This window comes from Tiliqua scincoides, chromosome 4, assembly GCF_035046505.1.
Source record: "Tiliqua scincoides isolate rTilSci1 chromosome 4, rTilSci1.hap2, whole genome shotgun sequence".
Classification (NCBI taxonomy): domain Eukaryota; kingdom Metazoa; phylum Chordata; class Lepidosauria; order Squamata; family Scincidae; genus Tiliqua; species Tiliqua scincoides.
The window spans coordinates 150,135,185-150,161,709 of NC_089824.1; the positions used below are offsets into that span (position 1 = coordinate 150,135,185).

The following is a 26,525-nucleotide window of genomic DNA, read 5'->3' on the forward strand; positions in this document are numbered from 1 at the left end:
TAGGAATGGGGAGTGTCTGCTCCTTTTGGTGAATGCCAGGGGCACCAACAATTGCTGCTGTTGGCCAGAATATCAAGAGTTCCTTCCTTTTGCATTTCAGGACTGTACCATTGCCACAGAGGGTTGTACAGTGGTCCTCTACAGAGTTCCACTGCAGCCTCTTCCCAGAGAGAAAGGTAGTGTTCCATACCACCATGCCCTCATCTCCAGCTGAGCATTATTCTTCCTCACAAACACCTGCATCTCAATCCTGAATGAGGTGCACGCTACTTACCTTCTGCTATGCCTGGGTGGTTAGAGAGCAGCTTCGTGGAGTGGCCGGTGCGAGTGCTAGGCCTGCTCCTGTCTTCCTTTATCCCTGCCATGGGTGTTTCTGGTCAGTTGTGCAAAAGGTGTTTTGCTGGTTAGGGCAACTCCCTTGGCTGGGTTTGAACCCATCTTGGCTGTGCCTTTGTACAGTGAGCTACCAGCATCCTGCTTTGCCTATTAAGGCTCTCCTTGTGACTTGTCCCTCCTCTGGCAAAAAGTTCCATTCCAGGTGATGAATGCCGCCACAGGGACTTGATCCCTTGCCATGGCAAGACTTGTGTGACATGGCTCGTGACACCAGACTTGTTGCACATGGCTGCCTTCTTCTGAGGAAGCTTTCTTGTGTTCTTTCTTCTTGTGTTGTGCTCAAAAAGGTATTTGTTGAATGTATTTATATGGTGGGATAAGGCAACAGGTTTCCAGCAGGTGTCTTGTCCTTGCACCTTTTTTGCTAATAGCACTGTATCTCCTGTAGGAGATGTGTGGTGTGCATCCCTGTGTCGCGTGCTTGTTTGTGTGAAGTGTCCTTGGGTTAATGGAGCAACTTGTTGCTGTGTTCATTCCCAGTGGCTGAGGTGGGAAGGTGTTCCCCAGTATTGGCTGCTCATCTACCCTGCACCTACTCATTGCTCTGGTCACCCTGGCAGCACTTCACCATCCACCAGTGTTGAGGCTGGGTGGATGCAGTCATTGCTTCCTTGGACATCACATTGATGATGCATAGATGTAATGGGCCAATGATGCATGGACACTGCACCAATGATGCAACATTGTCAGGAGCTCCTTTATGGGTGATGAGCTACACTGAGGTTTCCATGGACAATAACAGTTTTGCTGGAAAGGGCTGAACCAACATCAGTGGGAGGGCTGCACAGGCATAGAATTGCCTGGACAAGCTTAGGATAAGATGGACATCGCACCACCATCTGTGTGCCACTGGCGTGGCATCCAAATAGGATTGGGGCTTTAGTTTATTTGAAGTGCAATGCAGTGGCAATGGAATCCATGGGATCCTATGCTTCCATCTAGGGGCCTGACATATCCCCTTTGCACTAACATATTTTTGCCAGCATAAGAGCTGGCTGAGATCTGAGTAGATTCATAGAGAATCAGGGAATGACATCGGATGTAAGTAAACATTTTCATTACTGTTATTGAGTTTAGAGTAACAAGGTTACAATTGGGTCATTAGATGAGGAGGACCTGGGTTCAGATCTTGACTCTATAGGAATCTTACTTGGCCATCTTGTTGGTATCTCTACTACTTGTAATTGACCTAAAAGGGTAATTGTGAGGATAACAATGGGGTAATCCATGTATAAGATTCTGACCTTCCTGGCAGAGGCATGGTATATATATATGAGTAATAATAAAAACAATATAATGAAACACCATCTAAACACATATAGTAAAACAGCATAAAAGTATATCCAGATAAGTTAAAAGTTGTAAAGGAGCGCTGGTGCTGGGCCCACACCAGTCAGGTGCTGGGCCCAGGCTGGCAGGAAGAGGGGGTGAGTGCAACTGCCAGGGGTGAGTGCAACTGCCAGGCAGCGTTGTGGCCTCTGGGAGAGTGGGGGAAGGATGGAACGAAGGCTGGGTGAGGGGAGGAACCGGGGCAGGAAGGGGGCGGGACTGGCAGAGCTCTGCACCATATCCTGAATGCTGTGCCAAGCCGAGAGATTCTCTCAAGTTTGTGCTGGCAAAATAGCCGGCACAGACTTGAGAAGCCCCATTGCAGGGCTTGGGGCTTTCCCCTGAGAAACCTCCGGCTGCTTCCCGGTGCCCACTGGATATAGTAGTAGCCGCTTTGGTGCCGCTGCTCCAGCAGACACCAGGAAGCTCAGGATTGGGCTGCCCACTCACTGTCATAAAAGCACTTTTTAAATATGTGTTTTCATGCCACATTATGCATATCACTGAGCCCTACACTTCAACAAGGAAAATGTTGAAGATTTGTTGAATCATAATCTCTGTTCATAAAAATTAATAGTGTCTATAAAATGTGCATTCAGTTATCCCTCTCATTTTAATATTTATGTTGAAACATCTGGAATGTCAGGTGTAAAAAAGGAATTCTGAAAATCTATTTCCCTAATAAAAAAAGTTTTTTCAGTAGTCTCAGTGGATTTGTTTGCATGAGGAAAACAAGCAGGATATGATTTTTAATCCATCAAAGATCCTCAGACTATATATTTATATTACGATGAAGAAAGTATGTATAGCTTTATCTTAGAACTATGTTTTAATAACCAGCAGCACATAATAATCAGTGTTTAATATCACTCTGGTGTCTGAAAATACAAAAATGCACTTAGCTTCCATATAAAATAGCCTGTGTTATTACATTTTCATATTTGCCTTAGTGCAATGGCCTTAATGAGCAGATCAATAAAATAATACAGTAATTAAATGCATGCAAGAGAACAAAAAAGGCATTACAGCAGTGACTGAATATCACCACAGATTTTTAAGACATCTCAATTCTTGTTTAAAAAGAAAAGAAAAGAAACAAACCAAGAAATAAAAAGTAGAGATGTATTTTTCAGTTTTGCTATACAAAAATATTTTTTGTGCAAGACTTTGAAAAAGTCACTGTCAAGTTTTTGAAACCGTGTGTGTGTGATCCATACAAAAACTATTCTAACAGAAAAATCTGTGAGAAGTTGCAACATACATAGTATTTTTTAAAAATTACAGTGGTTTCAAAATAATCCAGATTGCATATACCTGAATTTTCAGTAATACAAATGTCATATTTTCTAGTAAAAAGTTAATTTCTAATTCACATTATTTAAAATGACATACAAAAGTTATCATAAACGATTTCCAGAATATGGTTGTGTACATCTGATGGAATGTAGGCTTTCTGTTTTAGAGTTATCGCTACAAAAGCTATTTAGTTTATCTGAAATAAATATTCTTGGGAAAACCGATTGTCTGCTCATTATAAAATAAGAATTTAGAGCTTTTTTAATTAAAGGGTTGCATAGCAACAAAGCATACAAAATTCTATTGCAACTACAAATATAAAGAAATATAGTTTTTCACACTTTTTTTCCTGCATTTCCATGACAGTTCCTGCTTGCTAGGCGTCTCTCTTAATTGTAGTACTCTATGTCATGAGCGCATTTTATGCCCTAATATGAAACAATGCTTTTTGACTTATCACTAGTTAGGAAGAATGTTTACTTGAAATAATTTACTATCTATCAAAGATCAAAACTGAAGGAAATGTATGAAGAAAGATTCTAGTCTATATAGACATGTTTGTCATTTTGACTTGAAATTGCACACCCATTACATTTCTGATTAGGTAAAAGTTGTTTAGAGGAGAAAAAAGTAAAGTCAGTCCTTAACATGCCCTGTCAGACTGGGATAAAAACAATTTTGTCAGTGCCTTTGGCTTCTCCTTAGCAGATCAGGAAGACCTGATCTGGAAATGGCCCAACCTCTTGAAACCGAATGAGTCAAATTTTCACCCTTCAGGTGTGTAGTTGATTGTCCCAAATGCCTAGCCACTGAATCCCAATCATCCATGGGAATGACAAATATTAACATATGCGTTCAAAACAATGCAATTGCTAAAGCAGGAACCAATTGATTTAAAAACAACTGTGAATAAATGAAATGCGGCACAGTTAAGTTTGGTTTTTTCAAAACAATCATCATGCACAGATTTTGCTCCTGCTTAATATCTGTAAAATGAACATATAGTATAGCCAGTTGTTGACTATCGCATTTTGGCTGGTATATTTTTTAAATCTGGTTGGCAGCACTTCTTTATCCTGTTAAGCAAAATAAACTTCACAGAAGATACTTATTGTAAATGTCTCTTTATACAGCTAGAAGAACCTCCAATAAAATATTTGAATATACATCTCCTTTGCAACTTTCTAGTCCATATTGTAAATAGTTTTATTTACAAAATCCTCAGTTATTTAAATCTCTCCCGAAATAACAGTCTCATTATGTCCAAGAATATTTGAATCTCCTAATAAAGATGCCTGTTTAGAATCAATTTTGTAAGGTTTTTGAGTTTTGTTTCCAAACACGGTTATACTAATCCCACTTGGATGATTTGACATTGACATATGAGACAACAAAGGAATATTTGCATCCTGATTGGATCCTGAAGAGGGCAAGCTAGTCACATGACCAGTGCTGGTTGATCCGCTTGCACTGCTTGGTGAACGGCTCTTTGGTGGAGGGCAGTGTTGAATTACCCTTGGTGGACCTGCAGGCTGGTAGTGGGCAGCTGGAAAAGCAGCATATCCAGGAGGAATAGGATATCCATTGATAGGAATAAATCGCTGGTTTTGAGGTATTGGTGGGCCAATGAATCCAGCAATTTGGCCTTGTGGTATACCCTGTGCTGGGAACATATAGTTAGGGTACCTGGGGTTACTTAGGTTACTAACTGGACTTGCGCTGAGAGAAGTTGTTTGAGTGGTAGCATTTCCACCAGATGGAGAAGTAGAACTAGTGTGACTTGACAGCCCTTCCCAAGAGCGAAGCCTTGCATGGATCTCTTTAAATCTTGGCCTCCGAGATGGCAGCTCATGCCAGCATTCTGTCATTAAGCTGTACATTCTGGGTGGGCAGTCTTCAGAGCATGGTAAAAGTTGCCGTTTTCTAATCATTTCTATGACTTCTTGATTACTAAATCCATAATAGGGTTGGAGACCAAAGCTGAAAATTTCCCACAGGACAACACCAAAGGACCAGATATCTGAATCAGAAGTGAACTTGCCATACAAAATGGCCTCTGGGGGCATCCAGCGAATGGGCAACAGGGATTTATTTTGAACTCTGAAATAATCTGCCAAGTATATTTCTCTTGACAATCCCAAATCAGAAATCTTCACATGGAGCTGTTCTCCAATTAAGATATTGCGAGCCGCTAGATCTTTATGAACAAAAAAATGACTTGATAAGTATTCCATCCCTGCTGCAATCTGGACTGCTATGTGCAGAAAATCCGCATGATCGAGGCTGGATTTCACAGTACCGTCCTCATCACTGCTACATCCAACATCTGAATGTGGTGACCGCATAATAAGAAATTCATGGAGGTCCCCTTGGTTCATGTACTCAAAAAGCATGCAGACTGGCTGCTCCTGAGTCACAACCCCAAGGAGACAAACAATGTTGGGGTGATGCAGCTCTGCCATCAAAGACGCTTCCTGCTGGAACTCTGCCCACTGCTGTGGGTTGTTGCAGTCCTTTAGAGTCTTGATTGCAACCAGTTGAGCGTGGTCCATGCCTGGTAGATAAAGGTGTCCCTTGTAGATTTTGCCAAAAGCACATTCACCCAACTCTTCCATAAAACGGACTGCAGAAAGGGGCAGCTCCTTAGCTTTGCTCTGTGAGAAAGAAAACAAGGTATCAAACACAGCTTTTGGCATTGTTGTATCTCACACTATAATGGGTTTGAAACAACAGACAGCAATTAAAACAGTGGAGCTACAATTTTTTCCTCGAGAAAATGTCATTTACAAACTCTCTCCCCATCCAGATCAGTAAGAAATTAGATGTCATCTTCAGTTTATTATATACAGGATTTAAGAGAACAACACTGTAACCCAGATGAATTTACTCATATTTTTATGCAACTGCCCACATAATGAGAGAACTCAGTGTTTAGGGTTTTTAGGATTCGAAGTGTTACCTTACTTGGGATTCTAATAACCCTCGGCTTAGAGTAACTGTTCTAATTTTGCCACAGTAATACAGCAAATAAACATAAATATCTGCTATGCACTATTATCATTTGAATGTGACACTCAGAGAACAGAATTCTGATTTTCCAAACCATTTACAAATTTTAGATAAACACTGCATGAATTAATATATTGCAGGGGCATTTAAACAAGCAGCCAGTTGACTGTGCAGTGATGGCAGGAAATTAGCTGTATTGTTGAGAAACAGATGGTTTCTATTATACAAATCCTTTAGGCTAAAACTTGTTTAGATCTGGCATATTGTAAATTGTATTTTAGTAATGAAAGTGAAATGACCTCAGTCTGACCTGAAGGCAGGGTTTGTCTGTTTTAACCAACCTAAAGGAAAACTATGAAAGAAAATGAAGTCATAAAATTTGGGCAAGAAGGGGGTTCATTTCGAGTTAAGTTTTTATAAATGTGCTTCATTTTTGTTTGACAAGGATTTGTCATATGGCAGTGTGCAAAATGCGAAGAAGTGTAAAACACACGAGGCATCACACCAAAGTATAAGGAGAATCAAGGAGAGATACTCTGCCTCTATCAGTGGCGATATTAGATTAATAACAGGGTAAACTCCATTTATGATATTATGTAAGTTAATCAAGACTTGTATATACCCAGACTTTGGGTTGTTAATGTTTTTTATTGGATCCCTAAGCATAATTTCCAAATTCAGTCTGATTCCATAGTCAAATACAAATTTAGTTCTTTTACACAAGGTCAGCAGGGTATTTTATGGGAATTACCATACAATTATCTACTATTTTAAAACACTTTGTGAAATGCAGCCAGCTGGAACTGACACATCATTAAGAAAATTATAGAACAAAAGGGTGGAAGAGTCTTAAACTCTCAGCGTTCTTCGCACAAGAAAACATTTCTCTTTTGTAACTATACATATTACTCTGAATGTATCAGCATATGAAGTAGATATCACTCACAGTACCTTTGGTTTGTAAGCATTTAACATAGACATCTCCACATTCTGCCCTCTGACATGCTTGGGTTGTCTCTGAACTGGAGGGGAGGAAGACTTCTGGTTGTTGCGGCAAATACAGATGAATAAAAATAGTAATGTGATAGCCAAGGGAATTGTAACACTAGGCACCAGGATATAGAGGATTTCCATTTTATTCTTTTCCTTGGAGTCTTTTGTGTCTAATTCAGAAAATGAAAAAATGTTATCATGGAGAAAAACGCATAAAATCTAACACAAAGAGAACATTCCTGTACATGTAATACATATGGAAAAGATTCTGAATCAAATTTTGTGTCCAGCATTGACTATTCCACTCACTGTTGTTATTTCTTGACTCAGAAGCAGCAGTACAGGGCCCTGTATCAACTGAATAGCTGCATATTTTTGAGTTTAGTTGGATGCACTTCGGGCTTCTGGGTGGATAACCACAGATCTTATCTGGGGAAAACTAACTAAAAAAAAGGTTCAGTCTGATGATATATGATTTGCATATAGCTCATATATGTAGCTACGGGGTATGAATGAACTTTTGAGGAGTACTTTTTAAATCCCTGACAAATAATTATCTTCACAATTAGTGTTGGGATTTAATGTATCTCCAAAAGAGCTGACACATGCCAGGGGCTTTGCATCGTGTTTCTGTCATGAAGACTTGACAGTAGAACAGTAAGAAATGAGAAGCTAGACAAAAAGATAATTTCCAACTGGTTGTGATTGCCCTGCAATGAGAGAGATTAGGTATTAAAAGAAACAAGGCCCCTTGAGCATGAAATGCAGAACTAATTGGTTTTTTTTTACTGCTGTCTTTTGACAGAGCAGTAGTTTTATAGCTCAATCCCTCCTTACAAGGAAAAAAAGACTGTTTTCTCAGTGCACTGTGTGTTATCATTGATGACATCATAATAACGCCCATCTAAAGTGCCAATGGCATAATCTGTAAGATGCCTGTATATCCCTTCTAAACAAGTTAAACTTGACTAAGATTGTTTTGATTGCACTGGGAAGTTTCCAACAAGTTTGGAAACCCAGACAGGCATGCAATATATTGGCCAAGCCAAATTCGGTGAAATATTTGTCTTATCTTCCCAGTAAAAGCTACAAAGATAATGTAGAATAGTCTAGAGAGCCAACAGATACTATTGTTCAGGAAATTGAAGACAAAAGGTTCTGAATTGCCTTACTATAGCATACCATGAACTCCTTCATTTCCAGAATTTGAGGGCAAGTTAGCTTTCACATGTCTTTTAAGTCTTTAAAATTTTGCTTCTCTAGGAAAGGGCAAAAGTACAATTTGCCCAAATTCCTCATTTACCTGATTCATCTAATCTCCCTCATTCATACTTCAGTCACAAGGTAGTCAAGTCTTGATTGCCCCACATTATGTATGTGATAATTCATGATTTTCCTTATCCTAGTCTCATTGCATTAATTTCTACAACATTAATAGATTAATGATATATTTCCCAACTTGGTATTTATAACTGTTTTGTGTATCCCAGTGTGGACTCCACTAACTATTAGGAACCCTTAGTATGTATAAGGCAGTATTTATCAAACTGTGGGTCAGGACCCACTAGGTGGGTTGTGAGCCAATTTCAGGTGGGTCCCCATTTCAATATTTTATTTTTAATATATTAGACTTGATGCTACTATGGTATGTGGCTGCATTTGGGGAAATGATACAGACCTTTACTTTTAACAAGCTACTATGTATATTCTTTTAACAATGATAGTCAATGGGGCTTACTCCTGGGTAAGCGTGGTTACAACTGCAACCTAGGATAGTTAAAAAATTTTCTGCCTGATGACGTCACTTTTGGTCATGACATCACTCCCGGTGGGTTCTGACAGATTTTCATTCTAAAAAGTGGGTCCCGGTGCAAAATGTGCGAGAACCACTGGAAGGCATATTTTGAGCATTCAGAGTAGTTCATATACAAGTTCTCAGTGTAGCTTATAATAATCCTGTAAAATATGTTAATATGGTTTGAACATCAAAGCTGCATGTAGTCTACTACTGTCTTGTAAGACTGAGAGCAGCTCCCTAAAGTGTCAGACAGCAGTCTTTTCCAGAACTGCTACCAGAGACTCTTTTCATGGAGTTAGCAGTTATAAATTTGGAAGTGCAGGAGCTTGGCATGACATACACCCCTTAGCCAGGTCCCACCAAGACAACACAACAACAACTACTACCACCAATCAATTTTAAATCTCTTGATTAGAATGTTTTCTGCTGCCACTTATTCATACTTTGGAATTTATTATACAGGTCCAGCCTATTTATACATGGATTTGACTCAACATGAATGGCCCCTGCAAATGAGAAGGAATGTGCTGATCCCTGGAGAAGGGGGAAAAATGCATCCCTTTAAAAAATTGCAATCCTTTAACAATAGCCTCCTTAATGAGAGAGAGAGAGAGAGAGAGGGCAACTGGTTGACAATCCATCAGTCCTTCTGTCTCCAGGCGACCCCTCCCTTCCCCCTGAGCACAGTGAAAGAAAGGTGATCATTTTGCATTGGTGATGGGAGGGGCTGAGTGAAGCACCTTTGTAAGCTCTTGGAGGAGAAATGATTGATGGATTGAATTCTTAATGACTATCTTACATCACAAAGGTCAGCAAGGCTGTTTTTAAATCACTGGAGCAAAGAAACTTTGTTTTTTAAATTGATTTGCTATAGTGCGTTTTTTGCCATCCACGTGAGTGCTTGGAACGTAACCCACGCGAATAATTAGTCTCAACCTGTACTTCATATAAAGAATACCTCATTTTATCCAGGTAAATTTCATAGGATTGTAGCCTTAATGTGATATGAACTGCTTACTGTCTGTCAGGCAGTCCTTGGGAAGGATAAAGGCCTAGAACAGCGATGTCAAACCTGTTTCATACAGCAGGCTGAATAGCATTCATGATGGCTGCTGAAGGCTAGAAGTGATCATAAAGCAGGAAGTGATGTCATGAGCAGAAATAAGCACTTTTTTCTTAGTTAGAGAGTCCATTAGCTGCAAATGGCAGAAGAGAAAATATGCAAATCTTGATAATATTTTCAAGATATGGGCGAACCCATTATCATGCAGACTGCTCTTTTAGCAGTGATACCTCAGCACAGCTCAGCAGCTGAGAGCAGCAGGTGGTGGTGCCAAAAGACCCAAGGGCAGGATAAAGAGCTTTCCAGGGCCACATCTGGCCCACAGGCCTTATGTTTGACACCCCTGGCCTAGAATCTAGACATTAACTTCTCACCCAAGGCAAATTTCTCGGTTTGCCTCCTGCTGAGTCTGATGCTTCTCAGCTATAGCCCTTTTGGAGAAAAAAAAAGCCTCCAAGGCGGCAACCGAGACACCACTGATCCCGCTGAAGGAGAAGTCCCAGAGCTCTGGTTTCCCCACTTCCCCTTGACTACACCCCTGGGAGTTATCATATGCTGAATCACTGAATAAAGAATCATTCCCATATTGCAGATGGAGCATTAAGATGAATGATAGCTGCTTGCATATGGGGAGGAGTCAGACCTCTGTGGCAGAGCACCTGCCCTGCATGCAGGAAATCCCAGGTTCACTTCCTAGCATCTTCAGAGAAATATCTCTGTCTGAACCCCCGGAGAGCTGCTACCAGTCTGTCTACAATGCTCAGCTGGATGGACCAATGGTTTGACTCTGAATAAGTCAACTACATCTGTTTTTACGGTGGCCTGTTAAGTTCAGGCTGAGGCTACATTTGAACTGTCCATTACATGCCACCAGCATATTTATTTAAAATATTGTCATCCTGACTTTTGACCATAATTCTCAAGGTGGCTTACAGTAAGAATTTTATATAACCAATAATGAAGAAAATAATCACCAGCAAGCACACAACCAACAGTGGGTAAAATGAAGCAGCAAAGATACAATGATAAGTCACACTGGAAAGCTGCTAAGATACCAGGCCAATGACATTTTATTTGACACTTGGTATATTTGCCTGGGGAGGGGAGCTCCCATTTTCCAAGGCAAACGGTAGTGGGGTGAGGGGCATTTTCATCAGGATCATGGCCCAAAGGGAAAGGATTAAATGCCTGCTGTCTACAAGCCATGGTCCCAAGTATCCTAGTGCAACTACTATTTAATTTGAAAACACACCCACACAAAGGGTCAAAGAATGCATTTAACATGTAATTTAAGACCCAATCCTAACTGGGCTTCGCAACATCATAAAGGTACTTATGACAGCGTATGTGCCTTTACGACATCACAAAGAGCACAATGCCAGTGGCCATTTTGGGAAAGCCATTGTAAATGATGGCGGTGGCCCCAGCACACTGCTGCAGAGGGCAACCTGTGTAGCCTGCACTGAAGCAGGTAAGTGAAGGGTGATGAGGGGCAGAATGGTGTGGGGAGGTGGAGGAACAGGGGGGTTTCTGGATAGGGAGGGGAGTGGGCAGGAGGCAAATTGGGGGAGGGAGTAGGTGGATCTTGGCAACACCAGCATGCACTAAGATCCTATCCCCATTCCTTCCCCCATTCTCTCTCCCTTACTCTGCTTGGTTCTATGCCAACATAATGGCTGGAGCAGATCCAAGGAGACCCACTGGGGTAGCAGAGACTTACCCCAAGATAAGGAAATGAAAAGTTGGTTAAGAAAAATTACTTCAAGGAGGCCTCCAGGATTGCCCTATCTCGCAGGATGAAGCTCACACTCTGTTGGCATGGCTGCATCGGCAGAGTGGTGGTGGTTTAGTTGGGACTGGGTTGTTAGTTGCTGATGCATAAATGCCACTATTTCTGGGTGTGTTTTTTTTATTTAAATGCTGGACACCATGGGAGCTTACTTAATCAATTTCTCCAATATTAGAATACTAGATAACTGCCTGACTCATTCTGGTTCCTAAATTCTTGCATGGAATCAACCTCCCAATGACTTGCCATTGTTAAGTTGCCAACAACTGATTTATATTGAGACCCACTACCCTTTCCTGAAGCAGCCATAATAAATATCAGTCCATTAACGCATGCTGGTAGGATGGGCCAACTACATTTTGGTCCAGTTCCAGTCCTGCCAAATTTTGACATGCAAAGATGGAAGAGAAAATGTGAACTACAAAGTCTAAGGAAATGCTTGCAGCACAGCAATGTAAAAGCTGAGAGAGCACAACTGTTTAAAGAGTCATTAAGGATAAGGAAAGAACAGTGGATTGTGGGGGCAGTAAACTTGCAAAACAGATCATCTTCTACTAGGAAAAAAAATCCAGAAAAAAGAGGGGCCTGTGCCAAAATTCAAGCAAGTCTTTTAACACTTTTAAAAAGATGTTTGAATCCTACTTTGTGGCTATATTTTAAATTCCCCTTTATCCTGCCTTGTCATATTTGAGGCTACCATCATCCTTAAAGGCTTTTGGGGTGTGCTAATATCTTCTAAAATATTTGCTTCAAAGGCTGCGGTGGTATTATTTTGTGGATAAAATATTGGCTGTAGAAGGGAAGGTCTATTAAATTTTGGAGGTTATACTGCAGAAGAATATGTTTGCAAACCTATTGGCTAACAGAATTTAAAACAAAGTATAGAAATCTCTAAGGCAGCATAGGGACTAAAGTCCAGCTAAGCAACAAGTACAGAGAAAAAGTTTCTTCCAAGGCTATCACTGAGGTGGTCAAAGAAGACCTGAGCTGGACAGCATGCGCTATGCCCATTTAGACTTGGGGTCTAAATTGGGATCCATGCCAGAAATATGGCACTACGCTCAAATCTTTCCAAATGAGGCGCATTGCAGGCACAAATCCTTCAGCTGCATAGAGAACACAAAGAGAAAAAACACATTTGCCTGGTAAGACTAGCAAAGGCATGCTTCTCTATCCAGACGTGTTCACTGACAACATTCCGTCTGTCTCTTCCTCCTTGTTTCTTCATCCTTACTGGTCTTCTATACAGGCATGTCCCCTTATCCACTGTGTTCCATTCCAGAACCCCCCATAGTCTGGGGATACAGGGGACGCCCCTGCGAATCCTCATATTCATGAAACTGTGGATACAGGATCCACAGATATGCCCCTCCTCCCATATCATGTAAAATCAGAGAGTGGCTAGCAGGAACTACTGATGAATAGCAGCAAATGCCACTAAATATTGGGTGATGACAATTAAGAATGTTGTGGTGCAAGAAAAAAAAATTGTAGCATTGTACCTCAGCTGGAAACTTCACATTTATTTCACAGCTTCTTGGACCTAGTGAGAAGAGCAGAACTATCCATCGCAAAATATAACGTTTGCCTCTTTCACAAGTTTCTGGTGCTATGTTCATCTGAGAGGCGATGGGAGGGAAGTGATGGAAGGGAGTCATGGCTTCTACTACCACTAAATATTATTATGTCTATATGAAACACATGGCTTATGACCCAATCCAGGGCTGGCCTACATGATGCAGGGACACCGACACAGCCACCACTGCACACTGTGGGCTGGCTGAGGAGCAGGCAGGCCAGGAGAGGTAAGAAAAGAATTTTTTTCTGCTACTCATCGGTCCCAACAGGCCTACACAGATCTACACAAGCTGTTCTGCTGGTGTAAATCTGTTGGGCCAAAGGGGGCGTGTTGGGTCTGGAATAGAGTATTGCAGACACTGCTGCTGCTAAGATCTACCTCTGACCTGCCCCTGACCCAATCCCTGCCCGCTGCTACATTACTCTTGCTGATGGCTGGTCTGCACCCTGCCACTGCCCGCACAGGGTTTACTGGCTAGTACTGCATTGTCAGCAGTGCACTGCAGACCACTGGAGAGGCCGCAGTGATAGTAGTTCATGAGATCCGCCATCATATCATGCAGACAGGATTGGGCCATCAGATTTAAAACTTTGACTGTCCAATTAAGCCTTGTGCTTCTGAAGTCTCAATTTTCAATCAGGCTCAGATTTATTACTACTGTCTATCCTGAAGCTACCTGCTGGATCCAATAATCCCAGAATAATTCCCCATTATATTCTTCCAAAGGCTTTATATTGCTATCGCTGCACAGACTTGATGTTCAATTGTTCCATAATTTTGAATTTCTTTTACTATAGCATCTTCCAGAACTAAAAGAGGCACTGAGTGATATCACTAGAGCAGCTACTAATACCTGGATGCCTCAGGGCTAATTCCATATATATATTCATCACCAATTATACGGCACTATCATTTCCCTAAAGCTGAAGATAACACTATAAAAAAGCCTTTAGGTTTGAATGGATCCTGATAAACCTAGTTTTTCAATTCACTATGCTGTCAATTCTGAGTATTCCATACTTCAAAAATGTACAGTTTTTCATTTACAGTTTTTGAAGTATGGAATACTCAGAATTGACAGCATACAACAGCCCTAATGGCCTACTTCTATCCAGTGGCGTATCTAATGATCATGTAGCCCAGTGCCAAGCTCAAAATGTTGCCCTGGAAGTGATGTCACTAAAGGAAGTGACATCATGCCCGGGCTTTTTAAAAAGTGAAAATTGGGAGGAACCCACCTCCTCACCCAAGCAGCTTGCCACCCACTTGCTCTACTGCCTCCCCCCAGTCTGTGGCATAGCTAAGACATCTATCTGCTACCTGGGGTCAAAGAAAATTTGTAGCCCCGCCCCCGCCAGACAAAATCAAATTTAATTAAGTAAATAAATAAAAAGTATGCCCTTTATTGGTCAGAGACACTGTGCTGGGGTGAAAAGGGATGGTTATTCTCCCCTTGCTAAATATAAGAGGGGCACCACTTGAAAAAGTGCCTTTTAACCCAGTTAGCAGGGGTAACTGAATGGAAATGAAGTGAAATGAGAAATACATGGACTCATATGAACACCTTATTGGTTTCATGCTGTATCATGATAACATGTCATTGCAACATGTCAATAACATAATAACATGTCATTGCCTCTAAGAACAATGAGTTTCATAGGTCAGTTGTGAGTTAAGTAAATTCACTTTTTGTTACATAAGGCAGTTGTGTTTTCATTTTATGGTTAATTGGTCATAACTTTCGATAGAATACAGATATTCCAATGCTGTTTCATTGTATTCTGCATTAAATTACCTTTCCAGTGATATATAACATGATGGTATTATTCATAAATAGCAAGATTTTCACAATTTTGGTCACTAGTGTCAAGCTCAGCTTGTTGCCCCGCTAAAGCTTGATGCCCAGTGCAACTGCTACCCCCTGCACCCCCTTAGCTACGCCACTGCTTCTATCCTTTCCCCCCTTGCTGGTGCAGCTGTGCCAAAAAGGCACATGCTGTATCCAGTGGAAGGGCAAAATGGGGCAGGGGTGTTTGGAGGGGAAAGGGGATCTCTCTCAAGAGCATTATCTTTCTTTCAGATGAAGTCCATTCTACCTCTCATGCTTCCTCATTGTCTTGAACTTAACAGTGACGTTTTAACAGACATACTTAGAACTTGCCCATGTTGACTTTAAATGATTAGCAGCCCAATCCTATGCATGTCTACTCAGAAGTAAATCTCATTGTGTTCAATAAAGTTTAATCCCAGGAAAGTGTGGATAGGATTGGGCCCTAGTTTAGAGTATTCCTGTTTAAGCTCAATAAGCTGTGGGTTAAATCTTTGGAACAATTTACACTGCAACTTTATAAAAGACAAATCTTTAGATAAAGCAACGGTTATTCAGTCTAGAGCTGCACATGCTGCAAAATAAGCCCAACACAACAGTTCTATTATCCTATCAAACGGGAAATTCCGTATTTACCACAAGCTGGGATGTCACAAAGCTCCGATTTAAAATTTTCGTCTAAGGTGAAGCACCATGGAGCTTCCTTCTGATTTCCTGGATTGCGGCAGTAGGAATGACCCCCATTCAGTTCTGGGTATCGAACAGCAGTGAACGCATGTGTGTGGGGATACTGAGAATTCCATGGCTGGCACTGTCGACCAGATTTTGTGGCACTCACAGTCCCTCGGTAGTCAGCTCCTGTGCTGTTGTAACATTTGTGATCTGTAGAAGAAAACAGCAGTTCGTATTGGTATGGTACTGTATGGACTAGTACAGTATGAACTAGTAGCTGAATAGTGTAAACGCAGAGCAGGGTGCATTTCTAGAGGCTTGTCCCCCAAAATCTAATTCAGGTTCTCAATTTGCAGAGACTGTCACACTGGGCTTGGTATGCTTTCATATTCTTGAGAAGATTTAAAGGTTAGATTTCAGTAATAAAAACTGCTTATTCCAAATATTTTTAGAATAAAATACATAGGCAAACTTAAAACTACCCTGGAAACCTGAAATAAATCCCCTTATTTGGGCACAAAAGTAAAGAGAAACTCTGAGACCCACAGTTGTTACTGGGTTATTTTGGAAATGCAGCCATTTGATATTATGTTTATTCTAATCAGTCTGTGATCTAACATGAACTCTAGTCTGTGTCTGGAGTTAGGTCTACTAATGTAGCACACAAACAATGCACAGCAATCTCTGGCTATTTAAGAAGGCTTTACATACCCTTAGCACCATTTATTTTGATGGGTGATTTAATGAGGAAGGTTTGTGGGGGGAAAAAAAAACAACCATTGGTATAAGAACAGTACAAAGACTATTTGCTAATTTACATTTTTAAAACAACTTTTTCCAAAAATAAACTGCTGGCAACCTTAACCCAGAAAAAAGGCAGCAACATACTGAAATATGGATTATAGAAAATCTAGCTGTGCTTCCTTCCTAATTAACCTGATATTATGTATGAACCTTAAAGTCTATGAACCTTGAGTTTACAAAGGACATTCCTGATTCTCCTTTTGGAGGTTGGGGGATATAACATAAGCTTCTAATGCAGTATTTCTCAATGTTTGTCCCCCACCATACCACTCTGCATGGTCCATCCACAGAAAGCACCACCAGGAGTAAACTGGCGATAATGTCATCGCCAGTTACTTCCTGGTTGGGAGGCCAGATGCAACATGATAAACACTGGTAAGAGGCTCAGGGCAGACAGGAGGGACTTCTCGAGTGTGCAAAAACTGCATGCTGGAGCTCTACCTGACTAGCCGAGTCTCCTACTGCTGCGTGTCACATTGCATTACTGGTCTTGCTGTGAGGCAGTGCAGAGTCTAGAGGTCCCACACGTCTCACTGGACACCACCTCGAGTACCACCAGTACCACTAGATGAGAAACACTTCTGAATGTTGCATTTGCATGAATGTTGCATTTGCAAGATTGGGCGTACAGCCCAATTCTCAGCTGCCCGGCATGCAGGGCTGCAGCGGCACTGAAAATGGCTGCCGCTGCATCCCGCATGCTTTGCTGACACCACCAGTGGCTCCTTGGTAGAAGGGAACTTTTGTCCCCTTCCCCAGGGTAAGCTGAGTAGTCCCGCAATGGGACTACTCGATTCCATGGCAACCCTTGGGTCAGTGTAGAATTTTGAGCCTCTCTGTCAGGCCAGTGGCCTGAAACAAAGGCTTGGGATCCGGTGGAGCAAAGCTGCACCAGTCCCGCCTCCCTCTCACCCCACTCCCTCCCCCTGGCATGCCTCCTCACCGCCCTCTCCCCGCCCTCCCTCCACCTCTCCCCACCCTGGAACACCTCCTCCTCCACACCTCCACCTACCTCACCACTGCTTGGCGGTCCACACGACCGCTGAGCAGCAAAGCTCCAGTGCTAGGGCCTGCAAACATGCCATAAGGTACATTTGCGACAGTGCACACTAGTGGTGAGCCAGCATGCCAAGCTCAGGATTGGGCTCTAAATCTACAACTGTCACTTACTCTTGTTGATCGGATCTGCCATAGGGATGCCAATACGGATGCAGTTTACAGCATCAGGACTGTCTGGTTGTGGAAGATCTTCACAGTTAGGCAGCTTTAAACGCATCAGAATCATTGGATTGGATCTTGCAAAAATGTACTCAGTTTGGCAAAGGACATTTTCCAGAATTTCACACTCATCACGGCACAGATCCCGTGGCTTTGCAGCAGAGGAGGTTTCATCACAGTATGGGAAAGCATAATGGCACAGCGAAGGAATAGCAAACTGGGAACATTTATCAGATAAATGACTGGACGTTCCGATCATTGTGAAAGCAGCTGTAATAGATACATGCCAAAAGAATAAACATGATGCAGAATTGCAGATTCAATATCATAATATTTAATACTTTATAATACTTAAAAATACTTTGTAATACTTAATAATTTACCATGTCTAAAGTTGTAACCTTAATAATTTATCATGTCCAAAGTTGTAATCAGAAGAAAACTTTCTTAGAAACAATAATATTTTTTAAACTTTTCACTATTTCTCCAGATCCTTCAAGTCAAACCTGTCAAGCTGAATATAGCCTATTAGGGCTCCTTTCTGTTTTTGTGACCCTGGAACTGCAGCTGCAGGACAGCTGTTGAGCACCTGCCAGACCACAACACATGGCTTGTGGCTGCAACTCAAGAATGACTTTTGAGTGGTAGGTTACAAGTTGTATGGGCCTTCTTTCAGAGAACATTACCTATAAGGAAGGTGCAGGACTGCTGCACATGACTGCACAAACCAAGGCTTGTTCAGCCAGGAATGTGAGTTCAGTTCATTGACTCCCTCCCCCATAACAGCTTGTTGCAGTGATATGATGTTTCAATTCATTTTGTTAAACCAAATGTGAAACCAGGAGCTCTGATCTAACTCTGGCTTACATGCCAGGATATGAAACCACAGTTAAACCATAATCAGACTATGGTTTCATATCCTGGCATGTAAGCCAGAGTTAGATCAGAGCTCCTGGTTTCACATTTGGTTTACCAAAAAAGAATTGAAACATCACATCACTGCAACAAGCTGTTATGAGGGAGGGAGTTAATGAACTGAACTCACATTCCTGGCTGAACAAGCCATGGTTTGTGCAGTCATGTGCAGCATCCCGACTAACAGCCCAACCCTATTAGAGCCTTACACCCCTGGAACAAGTGTTCTGGCAGCGTAAGGCCCTTTGTGACTGTCGCGAAATGCAACAAGCCATTTGGCACGGTCTGGCTATTGCTACAAGCAGCAAACAGCCAGATCTGCATGCCAGCAGACTGGGAAAGACCACTGGCGCTGGTAAGTCAGTGCACAGGCTTGGAGGGGGGAGGCGGAACAGGGCAGGGAGGTGCAGAAACAGGGTAGTGATGGTGGAGGAGAACTGGAGCCAGGACGGGGGCTCTATCAACAGCAGAGTCACACACTGCTATCCTAACACCCTTGCTGGCCTTGATCCCCTGAGCAGGGTCCATGCAAACTTGTGTCAGCTATAAAGCTGGTACAAGTAGTGGCGTCACTAGGGTCTGCATCACCCAGTATGGGAGGCCAGCACGTCACCTCCATGATGGACCTTCTCACAGGCAGTGGGTGGGACAATGACCGGGCTGGTGGGTGTGGTGATGTACCATCACCCCGCCCCTGCTGGTTTTTTTTGCTATGCCTTTTGATAGAGTACAGATATTTCAATGCAGTTTGTTTTATTGCATTCTGCATGAAATTACACATCAATTGATATATAACATGATAGTATTATTCCTACAAACTCATTTTAGCGATCTTGGTCACTAGTGGTTTCACCCCCCCCATGGGTGTCACTATACGAACATCTTATTGATTCCATGCTGTGTCATAATGACATCTCATTGACTCAAACAGTATCATTGGTCTGTTTTGAATTAAGGAAATGTACTTTTTGTTACATAACACAGTTGCATTTTTTTTCCTGGTTTTTTGGCCACAACTTTTGACAGAATGGAGATATTTCACTCTGGTTTTTTCAATGCATTCTGCTGTAAATTACACATCAAATGGTATATAACACGATGGTTTTATTCCTACAAACCGCAATTTTAGTCACTAGTGGTGTCACCCCCCTTTGTGCTACCTGGTGAGGCCTGCAGCCCCTTAACAACACCACTGGGTGCAAGTCTGAGTAGGCCCAGCATGGGTGTATCCCAAAGCAAGGGAAAAAATGTTCTCTTACCTCAAGGAGGCCTCCAGATGCCAAAACTCCACATCAGGATACAGCAGGCACTACATTGGCACTGCTGCATCACCTTATGGAGAGTTAATTAGGAGTGGGCTTCAAGCCAGAATTGCAGCCCAATCCTATGGATGCCTACACAGAAGTAAGCCCCATTAGAGTCAATGGGGCTTACTCCCAGGAAAGTGTGGATAGGATTGGGCTGTTAAACTACAGTTCCTAGCTTTACACAACCTGGCTTCATACAATGTCCTGGAACTCTAGTTTAAGAAGCCAGGATGGCAGATTGTGTACAAAGAGGAAAGAAAACAAGGGGAGAAGGGAGTGTGCAGAGTCAGCTCATGTTCCTGATAAATCCTGGTTTATACTATCATATGAATAGTGTCGTGTTTTCTAGAAGGTATGTCTCAAATCAGTGCAAGACAGGGTGCAATCCTAACCAACTTTCCAGTGCTGGCATAGCTGTGCCAGTGGGGCATGTTCTGCATCCTGCAGTTAGGGGGCAGTTATGGAGGCCTCCTCAAGGTAAGGCAACATTTGTTCCCTTACCCCGGAGTTGCATTGACCTTATGTCGGTGCCGGAAGGTGCTCAGGATTGTGCCTTTAGTTGCAGTCAAGGCTTATTAAAGGAAGTGGAGTTAGAATAAATTTGTTTTACTGATTTAAGTGGAGCTTAATACCACTGATTTTCAGTGGGCTCACTGTATTTAATATACAGTTAAAAACTTGCATAGAGTATAGAGATAAATAATAAAGCTTACATAATATACAAAATATTTTGTTTTTTCAGGTTAGCTTTTCCAGTGTTGTAAAGTTATCTACAGATCTTGTTCTTCTGAACACGTTTACCACAGAGCTAGCTTTTTCTTCTATGAGCAAGCAAAAACAAAATGTAGCGCACAATAAACAGATTAAATCAAGAGTGAGTAATTTAACTACACAGTAATTTACAGCAAGGACAAAAATGATGGCAATCTGGCTGAAAACAGAAGAAAATAATGCTTTTAACCTACCAGTGATTTGATTTTCGATTTCACCCTGCATATGGAGGGACTCCATATAAATGGTTCGGTTTCCAATAAACCTTGCACATGCAATTCCTCTGTATGGCTGACAAAATCCATCCTCTTCGTATTCATCACTAAAATCAAATAGGCAAAATATATAACACATCAATTGGAACATATAAAACGTAATTGAGATACCACAATCATCATTACCATTCTTACCAGCTAAGGGCCCAATCCTATCCAACTTTCCAGAACCGATGCATCCACAATGCAACCCCAAAGTAAGGGAACAAATGCTCCCTTACTTTAAGGAGGCCTCCATGACTGCATTCCTACTGCAGGATGCAGTGCACCCCTTGTTGGCATGATTGCATTGGTGCTGGAAAGTTGTATAGGATTGGGCCCTCAGTCACGGTACTATTTTGCATTCTGTAAAATCACTTAAAGCAAAATTACTCAGATTTCAAAGTTTGTTCACTGTTTGTTCACTGTTACCTGGATTACTGTTACCTGGTAACCTGGATTACTTGGAGCTGTTATTTACAAACACTAGTCTTGTCCTATGCACAACTATCCTACACAAACACATCTTTGGATTTATTCATGTTATCCACTATACTTTTCATTACCTCTAATACTAAATTTTTCTTTGTTCCACATCTTGCTCTACTTATCTTTTAAAAATATTGGATTACATTGAGCAATTCAGTTGTGTGTGTTTTTTTAAATGTCCTCAGTCGAATGCAGACCTTTCAAAGCAAGAAGGACAGTTTCTTTTACCACCTGAAGCCCCCAAGTATTTCCCCAATGGGCTTGCAGGAAAAAGTTGGAGTGGAAGGTGGGGGGGGGGGGAGGAAATAAAGGTCCAGCCACCCTCATACTACTTTTCTGCTCCAAACTGACCCACTCCCCAATGCTCCTTTGCAGTGAATAAGCAGGTTACATTGAACCCTTAGAAGTGGAAGAAACTTGTAAGCATACAGAAATATACAGTGTAAGTTAACAGTAAACATTTAAAGTGGTAAATATCCACGATTGCTTCAAATCATACATATTGCAGAAAGTCTTGGAATATGAATAGCGACACTGGCACTGGAATCTGGACATGGAACTGAAAAAAGAATTTTTTTGCTGAAGTTAACATTTTGTTTTGTTTTTGTATTCTCTGGTAATATTAGATTTTCCACAATTAGAACCTCCCAAATTAAAAAAAAACACCCCAGACTTGTAACCATAACCCATATAAGATTATGGTTAAGAGTTGAATAAGAATTGAATAATATTTGACATGTTTCCACTACAACATTAACACAAATTCTGCTTTTATATCTGTTATGTGGTTTAGTAGGTCTTTGGTTTGCTGTTCAGTATTTTTCCATATATCCAACTTATGCACATTTTCACCACTTGGGTTTGTATTATTGTACTGAGCGCAACAAACTTTAAGCAGGAAAATATGGCTGTAGTGTAGAGAAAATTATTGTGCTAAAGTCCCATTGATTTCAATTATGTTGAAATCCAGTTACCTTTAAGGCGGGCAGCCCAATTCTAACCTGCACTGGAATAGCAGGCCAACTGTCCTGCGCCATATCCAGTGAAGGTTAAGAAGTAGCTGGAGTGCAACTCAGAGTAAGGGGATATTTATCCCCTTAGTCCAAGTAATTCCCAAGCCACCTCAATGAGGCTATTGGTGCCAGTAAATTGCTGGTGTAGATCCGGGCAGCCTGGTGTAACACTGGGCTGCTCAGGATGGGTGTTAGGATCCAGCCTAAGTGCTGATGGCAAGTCTCACCCCACTTCTGGGCCCATTTCACCCACCATTCCCTGCCCTCCCCCATCCTGAATTGCACTGGGACACCTAGAGCCCAAGTGCTGTTTGCCCAGCCTCCCTGGATGGGCTTGGGGCAAAGGCAGGAAAATCAAGGCAGCCCATTGGCTGCTTGATTGTTTGGGGGCATTGCGTGGCTGTTGCTGGGGCCAGTGGGGTCTCCCCAGCTTCAGTCCATGTCTTTTAAGAAGCCCCACCCACCTAGCCTATGTCAGTCTGAGAGTAGCTGCTTGCTCCATGTGGGGGCTGGGTAGGAATTTTTGGCTGGTGACTTGATTGGCCATGATTATTGGTTTGTTCACCTATCCTGTTCTGGCATTTGGGCATGGTGTTGTAGTTATTTAAAGGTTTCCCTGAATGGGACAGGTAGCATGCTGGCTGGGTAGCCAGGAATGGCTCCAGACAATGGCTCCAGTATTTGAGGAATACAAAATTATGCATGGGAAGGATAAAGTGGATAGAGAGATGCTCTTTACATTCTCACATAACACCAGAACCAGGGGACATTCACTAAAATTGAGTGTTGGGAGGTTTAGGACAGACAAAAGAAAATATTTCATTACTCAGCGTGTGGTCGGTCTGTGGAACTCCTTGCCGCAGGATGTGGTGACGGCATCTGGCCTGGATGCCTTTAAAAGGGGATTGGACAAGTTTCTGGAGGAAAAATCCATTATGGGTTACAAGCCATGATGTGTATGTGCAACCTCCTGATTTTAGAAATGGGCTATGTCCGAATGCCAATGCAAGGGAGGGCACCAGGATGCAGGTCTCTTGTTATCTTGTGTGCTCCCTGGGGCATTTGGTGGGCCACTGTGAGATACAGGAAGCTGGACTAGATGGGCCTATGGCCTGATCCAGTGGGGCTGTTCTTAAGTTCTTATGTAATGGGGGTGGTGTGCTTGCTGAGATAAGGAATGTCAGGGAGTGAGCCAGGAACACTATGACAACACTTGCTTGGGTTGGTGAGACTGGCTGGCAAGTCCCCTGGTTGGTTGGGGTAGCCTGTGCGGGTCAGTGATGGCCAGCTGCCTCGGGATTGGCTCGGATAGACTAACCCTGTCTTTGATTGGGTGAGCCAGGATGTCATGTCCATGGGGTCTGGGGGGAGGTAAACAGCTTGTGCAGTTTTCCCCCAAGTTCTTAGTGGCTAGCACGCTTTGGGGTTTTTACAAGCTTAATTTTTCCCTGCTGCCAGTTATTATTATTAATTCAATAAATTACAATCATCCCAAGCCTCTGTCTCATGCCCTTCTTGCGGGGGTAAAATACCCTGTGTAAACATCTTTTTGCCTGGGTAAACACCCCCGTTCCATTCTCCCACCACCCTCCCCATCCCCCTGTGCCAGCTGATCTCAGTCATCACAACCCTACTGTCTCGAGGCAGTACAGAGGCAGAATGTGGCCTTTGAGGGCCAGCGGGAATCCTCACACCAGCCCAGCTGACTCCAGAGTAGTTGTGAATATGCTTTACGGCACATTTGCGACACTCCTGGGCTGGTGCAAGGGACTTGTGCCGGTCGAAGAGCATATTAGGACTGTGCTCAGAGTCTTTGATAGTTGAAATCATGCTTGTAGCAGGCTTCACAAAAACACCCCCCTCTGCAAATTATATCTCAAATTGAGTTAGAAGTAGTTTTACTTCTCTCCATATACATACAAGAGAACAGGTGCCCTAGAATCAAGATCTGTCAAATATATTGGCACCCCAAAACTTTGTATGTAAGTTCCATTTATTCTACATAAATAGTAGTTGATGACAGAGTGGAAAAGAGCAATCTTCTTTGCTTAATTGGGTAACTTATTTCATGCACATTCAGACAGACCATTTTATTACTATATCCAGCACAGCATACCAACCTACACACACATTAGCACTGTATGATTTATTTTCATATTCTTAACAAACCCTCCCTCATACTCTGTAATGTTGTTCCAATTCTATGTGAAGTAAAATGTAAAAGCTTTTACTTGGCAAGAAACTTTCTGATGCAAATGGATAAATAATATTCTGTCATAGTTTCCAGAGGAGTAGAAAATAGTTACTTTTGTGCAAGTTAAAATTGGATATGTGCTTGCTTGGTATCATGACAAAATTGGGAAATTCAGAGTTTCTAGGTCACATTAGAGAGAGAGAATTATCTGGAAAGCTAATGGGAAGATTACTTACATATAACATGAGATGTAAAATAAGTCTTTCCTCTGTGTAATCACCACAACATGAGATTTCTATCTCATCTGCACAGAACCATGCTAACTGAAGAAGTTAACTGAAGAAGATGGAATCATCTACCAATGGTTTTCAAAATTTTAGCACCAGGACCCACTTTTTAGAGTGAGAATCTGTCAGGACCCACTGAGAGTGATGTCATGACTAAAAGTGACATCATCAAGCAGGAAAATTTTTAACAATTCTAGGCTACAATCCTTCTCACACTTACCCAGGAGTAAGTCCCATTAACTATCTTTGTTACAAGCATATACAAAGTAGCCCAGTTTTCTCTTCGCACTGGGACCCACTTTTTAGAAACAGAATCTGTCAGGACCCATCAGAAGTGATTTCATGAAAGGAAGTGACATCATCAAGCAAGAAAATTTTTAATAATCCTAGGCTGCAATCTTCCCCACACATACCCAGGAGTAAACCCCCTTGACTATCATATAAACGCATATGCAGAGTAGCCTAATAAAAGTATAGATCTGTAATATTTCCCCAAATGCAGTCACATACTATAGGAGTATCAAGTCTAATAAACTAAAAATAAAATAGTGAAATGAATGGGGGCTCACCTGAAATTGGTTCACGACCCACCAAGTGGGTCCTGACCCACAGTTTGAGAACCACTGGAGTAGCCTATTAAAAGTACAGGTCTGTAACATTTCCACAAATGCTTTCACATACCATGGTAGCATCAAGTATAATATATTAAAAATAAAATATTGAAATGAATGGGGACCCACCTAGTGGGTCCCGACCCACAGTTTGAGAAACACTGACCTACACTTTTGTAAGCTCCAGAAATGAAGTTTCCAGAATGTGTGCTTGCCACTAAATCTATTGGAGTGTATTGAAACCTTGTTTTCAGTGAGTAGAATAACATCCAATAGTGCAAGAGGTATGTGTTACAATCATCTCTTCCTCCTTAAATTCTCTGCAAACCTCCCCCCAAGACTGCTCCTGAGGACTGGAGAACCCTTGGAACAAGCTGGTAAATAGCATGGGAGAACTCCACCTCTTGCCACTATTTCCTATGTCCCATTACAAGTTATGTAAGGCAGCTCCACATGAGTGATCTGAACCAGAAAAACATGATGCTGACTTTGTCTTAAGATATCTTAACAGAATAGCTAATGAAAATTCCCATTTCTCAAGTGAATTTCCCATATATTCTAGACAGGTCTTTTTACTATGAAACATATATAGTTGACAAAACCACTTACAAGAAAATATTTTGAGAACTGTGACCTAAAGCTTCAATCTCGAAGATTTTCAGCAGAATCTTATCATTTCTAATTTTTTTTCTCTATATAACAATAATCTAAGGACCACAACTAATTATGATAGTACCAGGTTGGATCTGAAGGTTCCCCTTATTCTGGAGGCAGACTCCTTCTTTTGGGGCAAAGCAATCTTTGGATACAACTTACTGTCAAGTAGCAAAAGGAGACAACAGCTGCAATCCTAACCACACTTTCCTGAGAGTAAGCCCATTGAACAAAATAGGACTTACTTCTGAGTAGA

The 26,525-nt window shown here is 41.8% G+C and overlaps 1 protein-coding gene across 1 annotated transcript in view; it reads right to left on the minus strand.

Annotated features, from left to right (window-relative positions):
- Positions 1–2,556: 2,556 nt before the first annotated feature.
- ROR1 (receptor tyrosine kinase like orphan receptor 1) overlaps positions 2,557–26,525 on the minus strand; it is a 214,943-nt gene continuing 190,974 nt past the window's right edge. The window contains exons 5-9 of the mRNA XM_066623616.1: positions 20,962–21,089; positions 17,727–18,044; positions 15,717–15,962; positions 6,982–7,193; positions 2,557–5,675 (exon numbers count right to left, since the gene is read on the minus strand). Of these exons, the coding sequence (XP_066479713.1) occupies positions 4,251–5,675; positions 6,982–7,193; positions 15,717–15,962; positions 17,727–18,044; positions 20,962–21,089 (2,329 nt within the window). The 3' untranslated portion in view covers positions 2,557–4,250. The remainder of the gene's footprint in view (positions 5,676–6,981; positions 7,194–15,716; positions 15,963–17,726; positions 18,045–20,961; positions 21,090–26,525) is intronic.